The 23,209-nt window shown below is 36.4% G+C and overlaps 2 protein-coding genes across 6 annotated transcripts in view; one reads left to right on the top strand and one right to left on the bottom strand.

The window, feature by feature from the left end:
- LOC125680774 (serine-rich adhesin for platelets-like) overlaps positions 1-5,012 on the bottom strand; it is an 80,514-nt gene extending 75,502 nt beyond the window's left edge. For 2 of the 3 annotated variants that reach the window (XM_048920539.2, XM_056153960.1), the window contains exon 1: positions 144-1,162. In XM_048920539.2, the coding sequence (XP_048776496.2) occupies positions 144-204 (61 nt within the window). In that variant the 5' untranslated portion in view covers positions 205-1,162. Of the gene's footprint in view, positions 1-143; positions 1,163-4,180 lie in introns of those variants that run through there. The other variant, XM_056153959.1, reaches the window with a different exon arrangement.
- A 7,091-nt stretch (positions 5,013-12,103) lies between these two features.
- Positions 12,104-22,945, top strand: LOC125680775 (innexin unc-9-like). 3 transcript variants are annotated; one of them, XM_048920541.2, is made up of 3 exons: positions 12,104-12,171; positions 18,068-18,136; positions 19,175-22,945. In XM_048920541.2, coding segments are annotated over exons 2-3 (1,269 nt in total). In that variant the 5' UTR covers positions 12,104-12,171; positions 18,068-18,134; the 3' UTR covers positions 20,442-22,945. The 3 variants fall into 3 exon arrangements, with proteins under 3 accessions (XP_048776498.2, XP_048776497.2, XP_056009933.1); XM_048920540.2 differs by lacking the exon at positions 12,104-12,171 and having other exon boundaries at positions 17,988-18,136; XM_056153958.1 differs by lacking the exons at positions 12,104-12,171; positions 18,068-18,136 and adding an exon at positions 18,181-18,295.
- Positions 22,946-23,209: the final 264 nt, after the last annotated feature.

Genomic DNA, 23,209 nt, shown 5'->3' with positions numbered 1-23,209 from the left:
GTAGATGAAAGTTAACATTTCCAGATTCAACAATCAAGCCCCACCTTACAAACTTCAAAATATGGATGCAAAATAAATCAAATCGAAATGTCTCAAACAATAGAACGAAACAAATGACGACACGAGACAACATCGGGGCCTACCTTTCTTGTCAGCGTGAATGATTGGTCCCTGTGGTTTTTGGTAACGGTACTTGTCTGTCATTTTAATTTAGTTTCAAAAGTTAAATTGTGATTAGCATTGGTTAGATCTTTGTCACTGTTAGATGAATTTGAATTTTCAACTCGTTATCACACGTAGGGTGCATGATATTAGGATTTGACTGTACATGTGATGATGGTGGAAAATGACATGAGGGTAAAAACGCACCTGCTTACGTCACGTGACCCTCCAAAACACCACAGTAATAAGTTAAAATAACTAAATATTATTTTTTTGAATAAATATCCAATCAAGGTATGAAGCAGGACTCGAGGGTAAAACAATCCAGTTGTGGAAAATCCTAAAATCTTCACACGAGCTCCAGAAGTCTGCTCTTCACGCCATAGTGACAAGAGTAATTCTTGTACAGGAACCGTTGTCTTTTTAGGAAAGGAAAGAATGCACATGAGAGCACGTGTAAATATTCTTCGCCGAGTCAAAAACGAATCTTGTGAATGGTATGATAATCAGCATTGACGCAAAATGTTCGCACATCTAAACCCAGTGTGCAAGAAAGACTACGGTTCCACACCGAATTTCTTTCATTAATCACGATTTAGAATCGGTTGCGATAGTGAATTATGATTCCATGGTCTCCGTATGGTAAAAGGATAAATGTTTTAAAAAGCAAAATACTCCCCAACGTCTACTAAATACCATTCGAAGAAATAAACTGGAGCGTCGACCGAAAGCATATCGAAATTCCCCATATTACAATTTTTCGAAACAATTAACGTTGTGAAATCATGTGATTGTCAGGATCCTGTCCTCCCCACACAAGAGATGCAAGTAAACAGAAGAAACGTCTATCAAAACATTGGCATCAAACGAAAAAGAAGTTGTTTGTGTTTCGATGTAATACGTCTGCACCGAACTCCTCTGCAACCAACTCATTTATTTTTGCGTCTTAATGTTCTTCACTAATTTTTTGGCGTACCTGCAGTCGATAAGATGGAAAGGAATTTTGAATTATCGAGTATTGAAAACATGTTTTCGGAATCAATGCCGACCATATGTAAGTGTTACTGGTGCGTGCAACTTGTTGGGGAAAGGTGGGAATTAGATTTATTTAGACCGGATGATACTTCGATAGGAGTATGTGCAAGCAGAATCGTTATCACACGCCTGAAATAGCCTCGTCATTTTGTTAACAGTAAAACACGCGTTCGAAAGATTTACTCGAATACTGGTATATGTATGACATTATAAAAGTTTATGACAGTTGTCTCATGTAATCCTGATACTGAATATCAGACCCACATTTAAAGAAGTGATAAATATCGATATACATGTACAATGGACGATTAGCCCTCTCACGTTCTGGGGTTTAGTCATCTCCACCTTTTGGTGAGATTTTTCTTTTTGACAATTCTTATTAGGTTTACCCACCTATAGGCTCTGTATTGTGTACAGTAGAGATATAGTATATACATGTAGATGATTTGTAGATGATGGGATTGTTGTACATGACAGTGAAGGATGTACATGATTATGGATTGGATGTACATGATTATGGGATGTACATGATTATGGATTGGATATACAGTGTATATGATTATGGGTTGGATGTACTTGATTATGGTTGGATGCATATGATTATGGAATTGATGTACATAATTATGGGTTGGCTGTACATGATTATGGGTTGGATGTATATGATTATGGGTTGGCTGTACATGATTATGGGTTGGATGTATATGATTATGGGTTGGATGTATTTGATTAGGTTGGATGTACCATTGTACCTGATGTTGAATTGGATGTACATGATGTTCAGTTGGATTAACATGATAATGGGTTGGATGTATATATATCTACATGATTGTGGTTTGAATGTAAACATGTACATGGTTTGGGGTTGTTTGTACATGATTATAGATTGGATGTACATGATTATAAGATGGATGAGCATGATTTTGAATTGGGTGTATATGATTATGGGTTGGATGTACATGATTGTGGATTGGGTGTACATGATTTTGGATTGGGTGTACGTGATTATGGGTTGGATATACCGGTACATGATTATAGATTGGATGTACATGATTTTGGATTGGATATACTTAATAAGTTAATTATGATTGGATGTACCATTGTACCTGTGTTGAATTGGATGTACATGGTGTTGGCTTAAATGCACATGATGATGGCTTGTATATACATGATGTTAGGTTGGATGAACATGATGATGGGTTGGATGTATATTTGTACATGATTATGGGTGGGATGTACAATGTACATGATTATGGGTTGAATGTACATTGTTTTGGATTGGATGTACGTGATTATAGGTTGGATGTACATTATTTTGGATTGGCTGTACATGATTATAGGTTGGATGTACATGATTATAGGTTGGATGTACATGATTGTGGAGTGGATGAACCTGGTTATGGATTGGATGTACATGATTTGGGGTTGGATGTGCATGATGATAGGTTGGATGTACATGATTATGGGTTAGATACATGGTGGTAGATTTAATGTACATGATATGGGTTGGATGTACATGATTGTGGGTCGGATGTACATGATTATAGGTTGGATGTACATGGTTATGGGTTAGATACATGGTGGTAGATTTGATGTGCATGATATGGGTTGGATGTATATGATTATGGGTTGGATGTATATGATTGTGGGTCGGATGTTCATGATTATGGGTTGGATGTACATGATTATAGGTTGGATGTACATGATTATAGGTTGGATGTACATGATTATGGGTTGGATGTACATGATTATAGGTTGGATGTACATGATTATGGGTTAGATACATGGTGGTGGATTTAATGTACATGGTGACATATTGGAATGCATTCAAAGTCAGGAAAGTTATACCGTCGGGTTCCATATAAATCGAACTAATACAATTTGTACGAGCTACATTATTACATCATGCACAATATATAGACGAGTCGATGTAACAAAGGAACAGTTTCATTGATCCCAATATTTTAAAACCTTTCATATATAGAAAGATAGAGATAGATAAATAGAAAGATAGATAGAAAGAAAGATAGATATGTGTGTGGGTGTGTGCGAAATTTATTCACCCTCATATATCACCATCTAAGGAGTAGTGGGATAAACGGGCACCTGCAACTTGAGTAGATAGACCTGTTAAATCAAACAACTCTGTCGGATTAATGTTAATCGGATAATCCGATGTAAAAATATAAATGATATAAAGAATGTGGGAATTAACACTCATATAAAATATTCAACCGTGGTGAGATTATAAAGCCGAGCTCTGTACTGGAAGTCCCATACTTGTGTTGCGATTATCCTAAATAGCACAAATATTTTTGTATGGATTTGGGAGTAGGGCATATTAAAACAATTTCTAAACACAGCCTCTGAGTACAATTCAGATAACTTAAGATATGATGTCGAAATAGTTACGCTATTAAATCAGAAAGATTTAACTTGTTAGCTCGTTGTATTCTGTCGTGTATTTTCAAAATAACAATGGCTTGGTGTGGTTTTTTTAAACACTGATTGAATCCTTTTGGAGTTTATCTGTATTGTTAAAATTATCAAACTTTGAATGGATAATTTTCAAGGAATTTAATTAAGATTGAAAAATGCGGTTAGTTCCACAACGCGGTATGCAAGGGGGCAATAATAACAAAATAACTGAAATAATGAACCTAGACATGCAGCTGCAATTATCAATTTTAACAAGCTTACATAAATATTCTTTTTACTACCGACTTACATATTTTTCAAAAGGAGAAAAGACTGTGATCTTGTGGGCAATATAAAAATGAAACACCGGCCTGGAATCAGTAATATGTTGGCTATTTACATAGATCACATCGATCAAACCTTTGCATTCAAAATATGCACATACTGTCTTGTTTGAACATTCGCTTCTCGGAAGGTATTTTATAAAAACAGACCAAGAGAATGTCTCTCTCTCTCTCTCTCTCTCTCTCTCTCTCTCTCTCTCTCTCTCTCTCTCTCTCTCTCTTACCATCATAAGGATCGTAGTAGTCAGTGCAGTAGGGATTATACTGATAGTTTGATACGTGTCCCATGTTATCAATACTCAGCGGTTTGTACTGGACGTCTGTCAGCCTCCCGTTCACGAACGTGTAATGGCAACGCGATCGTCTGCTGTTCAAAACGGTTAAACTCTCCATTTCAACAAAGTTACGAACTTTCTTTTTTATTTTAAGTTTTCACATCACAGAAGTTGGAGATGTTCATTCACTACAGATAAAGGTAGCAAGGTCTCGTCAAATCATAACTTAGCGTTGCAGGTGAAACCGACACACGGTGGTAAAAAGATTTCAATAACGAACGTTTGATTGTGTAGACCTCAGTCATTATTCTTCCTGTACATACAAAAATCGAATCATCTGACAGAGATTGCCGACTCTTGGTCAAATACAGATAAAGACTTAATTAAATATCCCAGTCTTATGTCATGTCCCCAAAAGCCACAGGCATATATGCCGTTTTTTTGTTGTTTTTCTCTCTCTCAGAAGCTTGGCAAATTTATAACACTATCGACGGTATCCTCACAAAACACTTTTTGGCTATACAAATCACAATATACAATTCAATATATAATTCCACAGATGGTACACCCTACTCAACATTGTCACAAATATTATGTAAAAATGTCCTTAATTCCCCGGTACTACATACTACTTTTGTTCCCTTTTCCCGCTGTAAGTACAGCAGGAGTTATTGTTAATCAGCTTTTGACTAACAATGCCTTTCTTCCCAGCACATATCAATAGACCGAATAAGGGTAGGTTTTTTGCCCCTACACAATGCGTTGGACACACTTCGTGAAATGAGTCAAATGCGCTCGTTAATTAGACTATCTTAAAACTTGTCATACTATTTAAAACGTCTGTAAACGTGCTCAATGGGTTATTTCCGTGTATCTATTGTGTTGCAGTCCGATTACAATTAGTCGTTATTTGAAACTTCTACCCAAAATATGTACACTGGGGATCACAAAATTACAACAATTATTGGACGTTTTTAATGGATAATAACCTTTAGGGTACCGGAGTGAGTGTTTTTCTGTAACGACTGTTTTTTTCTAGCTTAGCTGTCTCCGTGAATGGATTGAAAGCATTTGACGACTTTATTAATCGTCTAATCGGTCAGAATGTATATTAATGTAGTGCGGAATCGATTTCGGGTAAGACGATACGAGAGATAGACCCTTGTTAAGTGCTTGTGCGGTCCGTACCATGATTTTGATCTAGAGTCAACAGACCTACAAAGATTCACCTTTATATCTTAAAGTTTAAAAAAAACCTTTCAGATCTATTTATCACTCACTAGTAATTTTAACAAACTTCTGACGTAAGACTTCACCACAAATTTAGGGAAACCGTTAACGAGCGACGAGCTAGACCTCCTCCCCATCACACTCGGACCTGAGTTGATTATTACATCGCTTAGGATGGTGAACATGTTGAAGTACCAAAGGTCGCGCCTACTCTGTTATCAATGTATATCAAACACTATACAGAGTAATTGTCTCCGATAGTTGTTTATTCAAATAAAAACAATCAAGTTATGTCTGTTTACAACATGTGATTAACAGAATACAAAGATGCATCTTCGTTAGCCAAGGGTTTACGGTCCGCTCCGCTCCCATAATTGGCTAGCGAAGATGACAAAGATGTGGCAACAGTAACTAATGGTCTACCTCTACCCCATGTAAACAAACAAACAAACCAAAAAACAATCAAACGAGACAAAACAAGAGGCCCATGGGCCACATCGCTCACCTGAGTCACCTTGGTCCATATCAGAAGATTTTCCATATCTATTTGCATGTAAAACCGTAGTCCCTATTATGGCCCCAAACATACCCCTGGAGGCCATGGTTTTTGCAAACTTGAATCTACACTATGTCAGAAAGCTTTCATGTAAATGTGAACTTCTTTGGCCCAATAGTTCTTGAGAAGAAGATTTTTAAAGATTTTCCCTATATATTTGTATGTAAAACTTTGATCCCCTATTGTGGCCCCATCCGACCCCCGGAGGCCATGATTTTAACAATTTAGAATCTGCACTACCTAATAAAGCTTATCTATAAATTTCATCTTTTCTGGCCCAGTGGTTCTTGAGAAGAAGATTGTTTAATGACTCTACCCTATTTTTACCTTTTCTTGATTATCTCCCCTTGGAAGGTGGCCTGACCCTTTATTTTAACAATTTAGAATTCCCTTTACCTAAGGATGTTTTGTGCCAACTTTGGTTGAAATTGGCCCAGTGGTTGTTGAGAAGAAGTTGAAAATGTGAAAAGTTTACAGACGGACGGACGCCGGAATACTGGTGATCAGAAAAGCTCACTTGAGCTTTCAGCTCAGGTGAGCTAAAAATCGGGTCTACGATACTCCAGTAAGATGCCTCTAGTCGGCTAGGGAGTAAGTCATTGTCGGTTGTAATTATACAATGAGACGACTATTGACCAATGTCCGTGTCTGAAACATTTACGGAAAAAGATCAGTATACCTGAAACAGAACAAAGACAGAACGGTCATAAGCGTATTTAGCTGCAGATCTGTAGCTCCCTGGAGAAATGTTGGCACAGGTCAGAAATCTGAATACTGGGACAGGTCAGAGATCTGTGTATCGAGACAGGTAAGAGATCTGTGTATTGGGAAAGGTCAGAGGTCTGTATATTGGGATAGGTCAGAAATCTGAATCCTGGGACAGGTCAGAGTTTTGTGTATTGGGACAGGTCAGAGATCTGTATATTGGCACAGGTCAGAAATCTGAATCCCGGGGCAGGTCAGAGATCTGTATATTGAGACAGGTCAGAGATCTGTGTATTGGGAAAGGTCAGAGGTCTGTATATTGGGATAGGTCGGAGATCTCTATATTGGGATCAGTCAGAGATATCTATATTGGGACAGGTCAGAGATCTGTGTATTGGGAAAGGTAAGAGATATGTATATTGGGATAGGTCAGAGTTCTGTTTATTGGGACAGGTCAGAGGTCTGCATATTGGCACAGGTCAGAAATCTGAATCCTGGGACAGGTCAGAGATCTGTATATTGAGACAGGTCAGAGATCTGTGTATTGGGAAAGGTCAGAGGTCTGTATATTGGGATAGGTCAGAGATCTCTATATTGGGATCGGTCAGAGATATCTATATTGGGACAGGTCAGAGATCTGTGTATTGGGAAAGGTAAGAGATATGTATATTGGGATAGGTCAGAGTTCTGTATATTGGGACAGGTCAGAATTCTGTATATTGGGACAGGTCAGAGTTCTGTGTATTGGGACAGGTCAGAGATCTGTATATTGGGATAGGTCAGAGTTCTGTATATTGGGACAAGTCAGAGATCTGTATATTGGGACAGGCCAGAGTTCTGTATATTGGGATAGGTCAGAGATCTCTATATTGGGATCGGTCAGAGATATCTATATTGGGACAGGTCAGAGATCTGTGTATTGGGAAAGGTAAGAGATATGTATATTGGGATAGGTCAGAGTTCTGTATATTGGGACAGGTCAGAATTCTGTATATTGGGACAGGTCAGAGATCTGTGTATTGGGAAAGGTAAGAGATATGTATATTGGGATAGGTCAGAGTTCTGTTTATTGGGACAGGTCAGAGGTCTGTATATTGGCACAGGTCAGAAATCTGAATCCTGGGACAGGTCAGAGATCTGTATATTGAGACAGGTCAGAGATGTGTGTATTGGGAAAGGTCAAAGGTCTGTATATTGGGATAGGTCAGAGATCTCTATATTGGGATCGGTCAGAGATATCTATATTGGGACAGGTCAGAGATCTGTGTATTGGGAAAGGTAAGAGATATGTATATTGGGATAGGTCAGAGTTCTGTATATTGGGACAGGTCAGAATTCTGTATATTGGGACAGGTCAGAGTTCTGTGTATTGGGACAGGTCAGAGATCTGTATATTGGGAAACGCCAGAGTTCTGTTTATTGGGACAGGTCAGAGATCTGTATATTGGGAAACGCCAGAGTTCTGTTTATTGGGACAGGTCAGAGTTCTGTATATTGGGACAGGTCAGAGATCTGTATATTGGGATAGGTCAGAGTTCTGTATATTGGGACAGGTCAGAGATCTATATATTGGGATAGGTCAGAGTTCTGTATATTGGGACAAGTCAGAGATCTGTATATTGGGACAGATCAGAGATCTGTGTATTTGGACAGGTCAGAGTTCTGTGTATTGAGACAGGTCAGAGTTCTGTGTATTGGGACAGGTCAGAGTTCTATGTATTGGGACAGGTCAGAGTTCTGTATATTGGGACAGGTCAGAGTTCTGTGTATTGGGACAGATCAGAGATCTTTGTATTGGGACAGATCAGGGATCTGTATATTGGGATAGGTCAGAGATCTGTATATTGGGATAGGTCAGAGATCTGTATATTGAGATAGGCCAGAGATCTGTATATTGGGACAGGTCAGAGATCTATATATTGGGATAGGTCAGAGATCTGTATATTGGGATAGGTCAGAGGTCTGTATATTGAGATAGGTCAGGGATCTCTATATTGAGATAGGTCAGAGATCTGTCCCAGTATTTTCACAGAGAGCTACAGATCTGCAGCAATAACGTATCATTTACACGATATATTCTGGAAATAATAGCAAATATGTCATTCTGATGAATAAGATACTTTAAATAATCTTTATCCAATAAAAGACAGGGGTTAATCAAGGACAGCCACATATATCAGCTGCTCTCAGTCTAGACTTCAACACGTACAAAGTATACTTAATTTTACAGTACATTTATCGATTTTCGAAAATTATAAGATATGTTTACCTAGAGTAGAAACATTAATGTCATTGCACCAACTTAATTACTTATGCCTACTACCTCTTTTGGGACATAGGCCTCCCAGGTCCCTTATCCTGTTCAATTTGTTTCAGTTCTTTCCATGTTTTTCCTATTCTTTTGGTGTCAGCCTCCTGGTATCTCCGCCAGGTGTTTCTTGGCCGATCCCTCTTACGATTCCCTTGGGGATTCCAAGGTAGTTCTTGCCTTGTGATGGCAGTAGCCTATGTGGCTTACGTAATAGAGTGTGCCCTATCCACCTTCATCTTCGGTTCAATATCTCCTCTTTGACTAGGGTTTGGTTTATTCTTTGCCACAGTTCGAAGTGGTTAGTTCACTTGAACTAAAAGCTCTAGTGAGCTATTCTGATCACCTTTTGTTTGTCGTCTGTTCGTCCGTTCGTAAACTTTTACCATTTTCATCTTCTTCTCCAGAACCACCGAGCCAACTTCAATCAAACTGGGCACAAATAACCCATGGGTGAAGGGGATTCAAGTTTGTTCAAACGAAGGCCCATGTCCCTTCAAAGGGGAGATCATCATGAAAATGGATGGAGTCATTTAAATATTATCTTCTCAAGAACTAATGGGCCAGAAAATTCAAATTCACATGAAAACTTCCATATATAATGCAGATTTAAGTTTGTTAAAATCATTACCTCCGGGGTAGGATGGGGCCACAACAGGTGATCAAAGCTTTGCATGGGAGTTTATAGGAAAAATCTCTAAAGAATCACTGAGCCAGAACTGTTCAAATTTACATGAAAGCTTTCTAACATAGTACAGATTCAAGTTTATTAAAACCATGGCCCCGGGGGTAGGGTGGGGCCACAATAGGGTATCAAAGATTTACATGCGAATATTCAAAAATCTTCTCAAGAACCATTGGACCAGAAAAGTTAAAATTTGCACGACAGCTTCCTGACGTAGTGCAGATTCAAATTTGTTAAAATCAATGACCCCAAGGGTAGGATGGGGTCACAATAGGGGATCAGAGTGTTATATACTGATATATAGAAAAATGTTTTAAAAATATATCTTGAACTATTTAATCTAGGGCTTTTATATTTTGTATATACATTCTTCATGGAAAGGCCTTTCATATAATGCTATGGTGTGTGATCTTGTGACCTTGTCCTGGAAGTTTGACCTACTTTTGTAAAAATCTGACCTATTCAAGATATCCTGAACTTTTTTATATCTTGTATGTATGTTTTTTTTATGACAAGACCTTTCATTTGATACCATGACCCTTGACCTTATAACCTTGAACTTGAAAGTTGACCTTCTTTTAAGAAAACATAACATAATAGATATATCTGGACCTATTGAAGGTGGGACTTTAATTATTTGTATATAGATAATTTGTACACAATGGTGTTTGATCTGTTAAGCTTGGAGTTTGACCTACTTTTGAAAAAAAAAATCCTGACCTATTCAATATCTCCTGAACTATTTGAGGTATGGCTTTCATATTTTGTATATTTAGATTCTTTATAGTTAAAAAAAAAAATTATTTCTTGAAATTTGACTTTGTGACTTTAACCTTGAAATTGGACCTACTTTTTAAATCTCTGACCTATTCAGTATCTCCATAAATATCTAAGTGCTGGGGTTGCCTCTTGTGTAGGCCCAGCACTGTGCGATAAGATGTAAAACCTGTCATTATGTAATCAGAGACATGTTCTATATGTCTCTGATATAATAAATAAATAATTATATGTCCATTGTAATCATTCAATGGGTAACTTTATCAAGCTGGTAGATGCAAAGCTCTATGCATACATCAGGCTATATACAAGTACTCCATACGCTTAGCTTGTCACCGATAGCCTCGGGCGGAATAGGTCGTAGTTCAATCGATTCGCCACGTATACAAAGGCTATTGGTATATATACACGCATCTTCACAAGTCAAGGGTTATTGAATCGTTACCTCGCACTAACGAGTGCGAGGTAACGAATCAATAACCCTTGACTTGTGAAGATGATATACACGTTGAACAGAACATATTCAAACATAATGCGATAAAATACATGTATGTTTTCAATAAAAACTGTTTTCAAAAACCGAAAAATTATATCATTCTGTTATGCTTAACTTTCCGGAAAAATAAATTGTCAAGTTTATATCGATAAGAACATTATTGTCTATCGACTGGGAGTGGTGGCGTGCTCCTGTAATCTAGCTACTTGGAGGTCAGAGTTGGTGGACAGTTTGAGGGCGGGGGTCCTGCTCTCCGCCGACTTATGTCGATCGGGCGTCCGCGCTAAGCAGGGCATCAATATGGTCACCTCGGGGGAGCCCAGGGTGTCCAGGTTGTCTAAGGAGGGACGTACAGGCCCAGGGTGGAAACACAGCAGGCAGAAGTCCTCGTGTTCTGCAGTAGTGGGATCGCGCCTGTGAATAGGTACCGGTTAGCAGCCCGTCCAACACAACTGAACCCAATTCTTTTTTCTTTCTTTCCCTTTTTGTCTTTCTTGTTCTTTTCTATCGATTTGGCATACCGCATTAATTTACACATGCTACAATATTAATTATTTACATATAAATTTACCCATGCTACAATATTAATGATGATACATAGTTTCAGTAAAATTCATTGGCAGTAGGTATAGAATGCCACAATTACAATATACGAGACTTTCAGTAGCAAGCACTTTGAAGTATTAATTAGGTTTGATTTTGACTTATAGGCCTAGGCCTAAATGCTTTTAATTAAAAAAGAAAGGAAAAAAATCCTTATTTCCAAATGGTAACATGTTTCAGTCTTCGATTTCAATTACATTTATAATTTAAAAGACTGTTTGAATTTATTTGAACAATTAATACAAATTATCTATTTGTAGCATGTCGCCTGCCCTTGGATTTTATTTTTTAGCCTACACGTTATGCTAACCTTGCTAGTGGTCTAAGAGAGATAACTCTAGTTTGGGTACACGAGAGACCAGAAAAAATACCACCAGACAAATATTTTTTACACCCATGAAAACATTTTCCCCATTGAATCATGATATTTTATTGAAGATTATCTACAAGAGAGAGAGAGAGAGAGAGAGAGAGAGAGAGAGAGAGAGAGTTTTGGCGCGAAAAAGTAGTTGGCATTAAATTGCGTGAACTTCCGGTGGAGCGTGAGATTGAAAATGTTCATGGGAATATTTTAGCAGAGGTAAAGTCAATGAAAAGTTTGCTTTTGGCCTTAGAAAAGTGACATGTGGTGATAATACTGTGACTAAGTCGCTTACACTTTAAAGGATTTTGAAATTTAGTATGAGTTTTGCTGAAAATATGATACTTCGGTGTGTCACGATAGGAAGCTCTTTGTTTGCTGCTTGCGCTGGTTTGCTGCTGAATCATAAATAGTTTCAGAGCAAACTTTTAAATAGGGTAGGTGAATTGGTTAATGCTTGTATTTATACAAATTTACAAAGAAGACCAGAGACATAAAAATTGTGCATTATATCAGCTGATCATATAGACCTAAGTAACATCGTGCATATACGACTTGGGTAAGATTTTTGTTTTTCTTGGTAATATAAAAGCCCCCACCCTCCTTTGTTTTTGTTTTATAAGATAAGGGGCAACTAGTCTATAGGAATCGTTATTTGTATGATTGTTTACATATTGTTGATTATTGATATACGGTTGAGTATCACTGCCTAAGAAGGGTACAGTACAGAGGTTTTTGTGAATATTGTTTTGACCTTGAGTCCGAGAAGGGCCACAAGAAATGTTCAAAAGTTTAAAACCAGAATCTTGTGAACAGAGAAAATAAATGAGTTTCTGGAGATGTTTGGTGCTGCATTCTTGTAGGATTTGTAGCCTCTGTTAGATTTTTGCTTAACCTCTAAAGAACTAAAAGCTAGAACATGTATTTTAACTAATTGATAAATTATGACTACTATATAGTCAGGAAGTGGAAGTCAAGATTTTTAATTTTCTCACGTAATCACCAGCGTGATACCAGTATTACTCATGTGAGACAGCCATGCAAGATTTTTCTGTTCAAAGTACACTGTTGCCATGTCATTGATTATGATGGTAACAGGTCGTTCCGGCCCCAAAACTAATCCGTCTCCTAGTCGTTCCGTCCTCAAGTCGTACCGTCCCTAGTTGATCCGGCCCCAGTCAATCCGGCCCCAAGGTTTATAAAGCTTTTACTGTCTTCTTATTTATAGTTAATGCTATAATTTTCATCCAAACATCAATATAATTATATTGTTTGTAGTGATTATAACCATGATTTAGATTAAAGATTTGTTTGTAACATGTACATGTGCGTGGCGTGTACGTTATCTGTTTGGAACACACTTAAGAGTTCTAGAATTTGTATTTATATCTTTTTTTTCAATTTGTAAGTGATAATTGTTATATGTTAAAGCAATACAAGCTGTAATTAACTGGCGGAACTATCACAGTAGTCTGCACCAATATTAACACCTATCGGCATGACTAATATAATCCTCATACCTACACATTTCATTTGTTTTAAAATACATGTATTACATCATGTAAATTTTGAGTATTAAAAGTATGAGGAAATAATAAATAACAAACGTGCCACTCAAATGAAATTTTGATAATGAATTAATTGTCAATAAAATTGTCTATGTTATTCTATTTGATCTTTTATTTTGAATTAAGTTAACTTGTATTGCTTTAACTGAAATTTGATGAATTGATACATTTTTTATTTATCATATTAAACAATGTTTCATCATTTATAAAACATAAATGTACTTCCCACCCCATTACATAAATTATAAACAGAAAATATCTATAAAACGTATATGGGGACGGACTGACTACAGTAATTGTGGCCGGAATGACTTGGGGCCGGATCGACAGGGGCCGGGTCGACTAGGGCCGGATTGACCGACATTCGATTATGATGTCATTGAAGAATTAAATTTCACTTTTGAAAATACATGAGGCTGGCATACTTCATGAAGCATGTTTGAAAATGGAATTTATATTTTTATGCCCCCGAGATCGAAGATCAGGGGGCATATTGTTTTTGTCCTGTCTGTCATTTTGTAATTCTGTCATTCTGTCTGAAACTTTAACCTTGCTAATAACTTTTGAACAGTAAGTGATAGAGCTTTGATATTTCACATGAGTATTCCTTGTGACAAGACCTTTCCGTGGGTACCAACATTTTTGACACCTTGATCTTGGAGTTTGACCTACTTTTTGAAAACTTTAACTTTGCTAATAACTTTTGATTTCACATGAGTATTCCTTGTGACAAGACCTTTACGTGGGTACCAACATTTTTGACCCTGTGACCTTGACCTTGGAGTTTGACCTACTTTTTGAAAACTTTAACCGTGCTAATAACCTTTGAACAGTAAGAGATGGAGCTTTGATATTTCACATGAGTATTCCTTGTTACAAGATCTTTCCGTTGGTATTGAACCTTTTGACCTTGACATTTGACCTACTTTAAATTTTTATGCCCCTCAGATGGAAGATCGGGGGGCATATTGTTTTTGTCCTGTCTGTCATTTTGTAATTCTGTCTGAAACTTTAACCTTGCTAATAACTTTTGAACAGTAAGAGATAGAGCTTTGATATTTCACATGAGTATTCCTTGTGACAAGACCTTTCCGTGGGTACCAACATTTTTGACCCCGTGACCTTGACCTTGGAGTTTGACCTACTTTTTGAAAACTTTAACCTTGCTAACAACTTTTGAACAGTAAGTGATAGAGCTTTGATATTTCACATGAGTATTCCTTGTTTCAAGATCTTTCCGTTGGTATTGAACCTTTTGACCTTGACATTTGACCTACTTTAAAAAAAATTTTTTTACATTGGTCATAACTTCTAAATGGTAAATATTAGAGCTTTCGTATTGTACATGAGTATTTCTTTTGACAAGATCTTTCTACTGGTACCAAGATATTTGCCCTTGTGACCTTGGCCATCTTCGGAATTGGCCATTATCGGGGGCATTTGTGTTTCACAAACACATCTTGTTTTATTTTATTTTATTTTTTTAATATTTTAAAAAATAAATAAATATGTGCCTTCAATGAAAATTTGATAGTTAAAGTGTTATACAATGTATTAATTGACAAAATGCCTGTGTATGCTGCACATATCCATAAAACTAAATAGAAATAACCCCCAAAATAATAAACATTTATTAACTACATGTAAGTACAAATTATATTGATCATTGATCGAAACAGTTCTTCCGATTATGACCGATTATTGATTAAGAATTTTTCCCAATTTTTCAACACTAAAGTATTTATAAAGTACATTTAAAAAATGCACAAAAATTGTTAGCGTCTAGTTGTATGGAATGGTGTAATGTCTTTCAACAACTCTTGTTTTAATCCTGTGGAAAGGTACCAGTAGATGAATGTTGTCGGGAATAGGATTTACTAAATTGAATTATGCAGGTAATAGGTTTAATGAAATTAAGTAATCACAAGAAATTGAGCACTGAATGATAGGGGTCAAAACCTCAGTCATTTTAACCATTTTACCAGTCTATGAAGTATTTCACTCTCTATCAGCAAGGATTTGTTGGTACCCAATACTTCTGAAAACTCTGCAGTTGAAATGAGGTAGGAGGTAGCTATCAAAATTTTAAAATTCATTCATTCTCTGGGTCGGGGGTCATTGTCCAGGGAGATCTATGAAATACTGAAAATGCATTATTTAATTAGTTACCTAATGGCTTAAGTTTGCTGAAGGGGACTGCTTGTTTTCTGTCCATCTGTCACATTTTCTACAGTTCTGGACCTTTTATCTCCATGTTTAGATTTAGGAAGCAGAACTTTGCATGACTGATTTTTACAAGATTTATGGGACTTTGTGCAATGTATAGATTTCTGGACTTCCCTGAAATATGATGTATTGTTATGTAATGAGTAGTACATGTGTAACATTAATTTTCATTTTGGTCACGGTTGACTTATTCTAATAAAAATTGTGAAACTTTGTTGGATGGCTGACTGAACTACTTTAATTTTTGTACTCTGTCTAGTTCTGTTAGGGACCCACATCGTCAGTGTGAACTTAACCCTATAGGAATCATTTTCGATCACTCTATCTGTCATCACTTACATTGTGACAATATATATATAGCATAATAGTTTTCAGCATATTTATATATATAAAGCTTTCATATTTTAAACGAAGGGAGTTGACAATTATTTTGAAAGGAAGACACATAGTTTTTGGGGTCATGAAGTTAAATCAGAGTAGATTAAATTTCATGATTTTTTGATGTAAATTATTAAAATAATTTAAAGCCCCCCCCCCCCCCCCCCCCCCACACACACACACACACCCAATCTTAAAATGGAAAGGCAACCCCAATTTTTTTTTTTAATAAATGATGAGATTAATTATATGATAAAGATTTGCCATATTATTCTGTTGATACATGGTCGAGATAAGTCTCAGTACTAATTTTAAAACGTTAAAAATTGAAATTCCCGCCATCTATAGAGGCTTCCATGAAGCGGAACTCTTTTGTATTCAAGACCACAAAAATCAATAATTTTGACGTCAGACCGTCTATTCTGGTTTTGATGAGATTCTAAGATCATCAAAGATGTGCACGTGGTAGATTATAAGAATACATTGTAAATAGGTGAATGCCAATTACACTATGCCAAGGGGAGATGTTAAAAAAGTTTTTTCCTCGAAATTCCTGACCCAACAAGGTTATTTAAAAATAAAATACTATGTAAACTGTGAATCCATCATTTGCGTATTGACAAGTTGATGTTTGAGACATGTACATGTATGAAGAAATTAGTACCATCTGCCTGGTCTGCAACTCGACTGAACATCTTTTTGTAAATTCCTCTTGCGAAAGAACGGGCTCAAATCTATACGACTCCAAACTTAACCAGAGTTTCTGAAAAGTGTCGGTAATGTCGGATTATCCGATAAAAGTAGTAAATGTCTGACACAAGTTACTTAATTGTCGGTCCTGATGGCCGATATAAGATCGGGATCGAAGTCCGTTTTTACAGGGGAAAATGGCGGCCATGTGGCACATAAATTTTAAAACCGATGCTAAATCCGGCAACGCATTGAAACGTAAACATGAGGAATCAGTTGTAAGGAACTACGAGGAGAAGAGAAACCGATTGTTTCAATCTGCCTGGCAATCTGAGAGACAATGGCTTTTGTTTGCAGCGGTTTTACCTACTGCTAAGTGACACAATTTGCTCCAAGTCGAAACTGACGAAATACCAACTACACCCAACTACACCCGGGCAAAAGTGAGAGAAAGAGTCTAGTTAAAACGATTGCAGAGGAAGATGAGAAAGAAGTTGAGAGGAATATACAGGATAGAGAGAGAAATGGAGGATGAGAGAAGTGGTGGGTGAGAGAGAAATAAAGCAAGAAAGTGACTGGATAGTGAAAGAGAGGAAGATTCATTCAGAGCGTAAGGAAGATGAGAAAGGGTATGAAAAGATAATTTATGAACTTATAGCTGAGATGGAGATTGAATACAATTACACATGTACTTGATTATAAATAAAGTTTATATAAACCTCAAAAGCGATGCATTTTTTCTGGACTGACAAAATTTTGTTTGGGCTGACACTCTTTCTAACAGTGTCAGACCAAATGTCTGACACTTGAAAAGAAATTTCAAGAACTTTGCTTAACTGTTCGTGACTTGTCACACTGAACACAAATTCTCGGAAGAGTTTCACTCATTCAATGTATCTAATGTACACGCCAGGGTTTGGTATGTGATAGGTGACCATTTATGTCCATGGGCCTCTTGTGAGAAGAAATGTCAAATGTCACTGGAAGAAAAAAAAAGCTGTTGAGTACAGGTTTTCTTTAAAAGTTCAACCTCTTTGTGTTTGAAAAAGGGTTTAAAATCCTCTGGGCAAAAAGCCAGTGACCATAATAAAAAGAGAAATCCTCTGTTAGTCCGTTTTGAATTGGGCTTAGGCAGAAAAGTGGTGTATTAACACCAGAGGACTCGTGAATCAGATGTGCTAGATTATTCGACTGGAGTGGATGTTATTTGACCCATGTCATGTGATGATTGCGTCATTTATTTTGTTTTGCAGGTCTGTTGGAGATGAAGCAATGTTTCATTAGTTTTGAATTGGACATTTAACAACACAGACTTCGAATATGTAAGTACTTTAGAAGTACAGGGCACTTCAGAGTCAATGTGCTGATCCAAACCATTTGTCAAAAAGCAAAAGAAGAAAATCTTGTGTTCAGTGAAATGATGATGTTAACATTGTTGATCCTAAAGACATTTTTTTAACTTAAAATTTATGGATTTCATGGTACCATTGCATCTTTGACTATCTGTTTTCCATTTACCCTTATCTCTCTGACCAGAATTTTACATGTTAACAACTTTGTTTCGTAAAAATTTTCTGGACCTCACTTCGCTGTGAAACTACATTATAATCATTACAAGACAATATTTCCCCTACTAATCTGTATATATATATGACGAAAATCTAAATGCAGGCCATGGACTGTTGGTAACCATAATAGTTCTACAGCCATGTAGATAGTGTGCTATGTATTATACAAAAGCAAATCTGAAATCAAAAAACCATTCAACTATTTAAATGTTGTGCAATTCAGAGTGCCTAGTCAATCAATATATACCATTGATATAGATATGTATACATATATATGTAGACATGTTTTTTGAAGTCCAATCAGTTAAGAAGTGTTAGATTTAAAAAAATATTTTATATGTTGTATTCCAAACTCAAGGCATTGTTCAGTTCCAAATTGTAAACAAAGAGAGAATATGTTTAAAATTACAGTTAACAAAGCTAGACCAATTAAGCATAATCACGATACAATTGTATTGTAACATGAACTGAAGAAAATTTGATATTTCAGTCTGGACATTAGCCATGGAAAATTAGATTTGCTAATTCTTTGCATATAATTGCTGGAGTTTACCATATACATTTGCTTGCATAAGTTAGACTTTGACTTAGAGCATTTATCACTAAAGAAAGCGATTGGACATTTTTAATCAAAATGTCAATGCCGGACAGAAGGTACAACTAATCTGTGATGATACTTTGGTTTTCTTTTTCTGTGTTAAGCAGGATTGATGCAGTTTGCCTCTCTCTTTCTCTCTCTCTCTCCTATATATATATATGTATATAAATTTTGTAATTTTATTTGTTTTGTAGGTTGAGTACAGTTTTAGGCAGCTTAGCAAGTTTCTCAAAGATCACAGGCAGCAGTGATGATGACTGGATCGACCGCCTTAACCACCTATGGACGGTAGTGATGTTGACTTTATTTGCTGTGGTGACGTCTTCTGGTCAGTATGCTGGTAACCCAATCGAGTGCTGGGTGCCAGCTGAATTCACCGGTGCATACACAACTTATGCCAAGTCTTACTGCTGGATCGCCAACACTTACTATGTCCCTCAGGAAGAACCTATCCCACACAAGGTAGCAGACAGATATGACCAGGAGCTCACCTACTACCAATGGATACCCATTATCCTCATGTTTCAGGCTTTCCTGTTCAAAGTACCAAATATTGTTTGGCGTATGCTTAATGGACAATCGGGAATTAACATCGAGAAGATAATCACACTCTCTGAGACTGGAATGCTGGGGGACCAAGACGACCGGATGAAAAACATATCTCATCTTGCCAAGTATCTTAATCGCTGGATACAGACCCATAGAGAATACAGATACAACTTCTTGGTCAAAATAAGGGAGAAATATTCCAATGTATTCTGCTTTTGCTGTGGAAAAAGAGATGGAACGTTTCTCACAGGGTTCTACATTTTTACAAAATTTTTATACTGTGCAAATGTTGTTGGACAGTTTTTCCTCCTTAATGCATTCATGGCTACTGATTTCAACATGTTTGGATTTGAAGTGATTGAAAATTTCATTTATGACAGGAATTGGAGAGAGTCTCCAAGATTTCCACGGGTGACACTGTGTGACTTCAAAATCCGCCAGCTTGCTAATATTCAAACTTTCACCGTGCAGTGTGTCTTGCCAATTAACCTCTTCAATGAAAAAATATTCATATTTCTTTGGTTTTGGTTTTTTCTTGTAGCAGCTTTATCATTTGGAAACCTATTCCACTGGATTTACCAAATAATATTTGGAGAAAATAAAGTCACATATGTCCGAAAACATCTCAAAGTAGCAGGTGAAATTCATACAAACTTCGACAAGAAACTCACAAGGAAATTTGCTGAACATTACCTGAGATCAGACGGGGTCTTTGTTTTGAGGATGGTTGGAAAGAACAGCTCTCCCATGTTTATAACAGACCTTGTTCAGTTACTGTGGAAAACTTTTAAAGAGGAGAACTGTTCTAGGAAACAAAGTGGAGTAGTGGAGGTTGAGGTGGAGACGCCATTAATGAATGGAAATTGTCACGTGGGAGATTTAGAACCCCCTTCTTTGAAAAGCAGACTTTGAAAATATTGTCCAGGTTGTCTTGTGCTAGACTTGATATGAGTTTTGATACCTTTATATATTTGGGTGAATTTGAATTTTTGGAATGAGAATCTCATTGTGTAAGCATTTTATTTTATACGTTTTAGTTACTGTTGAATGTTAGTGATACATAAGATAGAGCATGTTCAGTATTAATCGAATGTTGTGAATATTAACTCATTGTTTCTAGTCATATTGAAGGTGCTTGTACTAACTGTAGAAATCCTAGAGTAGTGTTACCATAGTTACTAGTCTAGTGTTGTGATTTGCCAGTTATATATTTTTTCCCCCTGTACAATTTATGTATGTAACTATTTTTTCCTCTTTTTTTTGTTGTCCCATTCTAGTGAAGTAATTTAAATAGTTTTGCTATTTCAGCTCCTGAGTTGTAAATGATATATATCTATAACTTGGCAAGGAGGAACTTATCTATTATACAAGTTAATGAAACTTGTCGCATTGATTCACGGACTTTCATTACACGGACCTCTCCTGATTTCTGATGTTTCATTTTGTCTACTTACTGCCACTTAATGCACTGCCCGAGTCCTCTATCACAGTAGTTGGTATATCTACACGGGCATTTTGTTTTTAATGTATATGACATGTATATGAATCATCGACTTGTTCAACATTTTAGTCTTTCGTTCATGATCACCCACCTAATGATTTCCTGCCATAGGACTTTGGTATATGATTTTGTTTTTTATTCAAGTCATTAAATGGACTAAATTCAAAGGAATAAACATTCCATTCTTATGCATTTAGCTCATAGTACTGTACTTTAAATGTAATTGATTTAAAAAAGAGTACAGATTACTTGTACTTTGCACTTGTTAATCAGCATTTAGATATGAACAATGCACACTCATTTGTGAATACGACCTGAAATTCTCTGTTTTTTTGTCTTGCCCAGGCTGCTTAGTGACTTCATAATTTAATGAATAACCATCGGTTGTAAATTATTGTAAAACATGGGATTGGTCACCAGTCAAAATTCTTATTGTCTTGTTTCGTCATCCATAAGTCATTTCTTGTGGCTGTGACAAATATTTTTTGGTTTATACTACATTGTAGTCAACAAGTACTCCTACAAGTAGGTACTGTGAAGACATCATGTCATGTGATCATCAAGTGACTTTTCCTGCTACCAACTACTGCGTTTAAAAGCATGGTATGGGTTCGTGTTACACAAGTGTGTAAATTTCATACTTGTCTAGCTCCATAGTATACTGAACAATTAACCTTCAACATCTTCATTTATCTCTTTATTCATTAAATGACATATTGCCTAACATGAATGATATTATCAGTATTGTAGTTTATAGGATTAAGACAGAAACAATGTCAGACCAAGACATTTTAATTTTTATCCAGGTTGATCTGTTCATCAGCACATCAGTTTGTGATCTTTAAGAGGTAGCTGATCATATAGAGGTAACATGGGGGATTCAAGATCAATCAACAGTTTGGATTGTAATGGAACAATGTTCTTCATTAATTATCTGTTAAAGGAGTGTTCATTCCTATTATGCGGATGATAATATAGCAACAATGAGATAAATTGGGTATGCTAAGTATATTTAAAAAACATCTCCTAATATCATATCATCTTGCTAAAGGTCTTCATTGTGCAAGCACCAACTGTAGAGGATTTCAGTTTTCAGTTTGATCATCAAGCTAACACTTCACTAGAAGATATAGTGGAGGCCAGAAATCAAACTGTTGTGAATCTTCAACAGAGAAAGACTGGTTTTCAAAAAATGGCTAGTGCAATATTGCTCTGAATCTTACACTTGACTCCAAAAGCAGAGTTCATCCACATAAACTGTGTTCCAAACAAACATGATCTCAAGGATTTTTGTGGTACAGAATTTGGAACAGATGGTTTTAATTTAATGCTTTACTTGTGTGCTTTCATTATATTTTAATGTGCACCAAAAACTAATTCCTCAATATGTGCAAGATCTCAAACAAATTTAACTTGTGGATACATGGGGCATTTGTATGTGAATGTTTTTGTGTATTCGTGTTGTGTTCTTGCATGATGTTAATGACCCTTTTGTTAAATGTAAGCTAGGTTAGGCTAATCAGATTATGAATTGTAACTCTTGTTTTTTCCTCCCCGCTTCCCAAAAGAGCTCGGATTGAACTAAATCCACACTTTAGCTGATTTTCTGCAACCTCCATTGTATTTTTGTAGTCATGTATGTAAATGTCAGGTATGTGAAAATCAGACCATGTGGTGATTTATGTAGCTAATTAATTGTAACAATAATACCAAAGGTCAAAAATGCAAATATGATTTTGGTATACATGTAATTGCATGATGAGCTACATGTTTGTTATTCAGTAACAGTATTAATAGTGTCTCATTTGTGAAACTGTTTTTAAATGACCATATAAAATTCAATGAATTTGGACCAAATACTCATTACATTCACAAAAAGGTTGCTCAATGAATAAAGCTGACATTTTTCTTTATACTTTGGTGTTTTGTGTTGAATGTTGGCAAAGTTTGCAGGTTTAAATGTTATGCAAGAGCTGCCATTGACAAGAAACTATGCAATGGCTTGATTTAGCAATGATGTCATGATTATACATACCCCTAATCCTAATTTTCCCTCAAGGCCATCTCTCCAAAAGTTCACATAGTGGTAAATTTCATAAATTTTACACAATACTTGGATAAGGCAGAGGGATTGCTTTGTCTTGACAGAGGTATAAGACATTAAATTTTTAGCTCACCT

Source organism: Ostrea edulis, chromosome 2, assembly GCF_947568905.1.
Source record: "Ostrea edulis chromosome 2, xbOstEdul1.1, whole genome shotgun sequence".
Lineage (NCBI taxonomy): Eukaryota > Metazoa > Mollusca > Bivalvia > Ostreida > Ostreidae > Ostrea > Ostrea edulis.
This window is presented reverse-complemented; position numbering and strand designations above follow the sequence as displayed.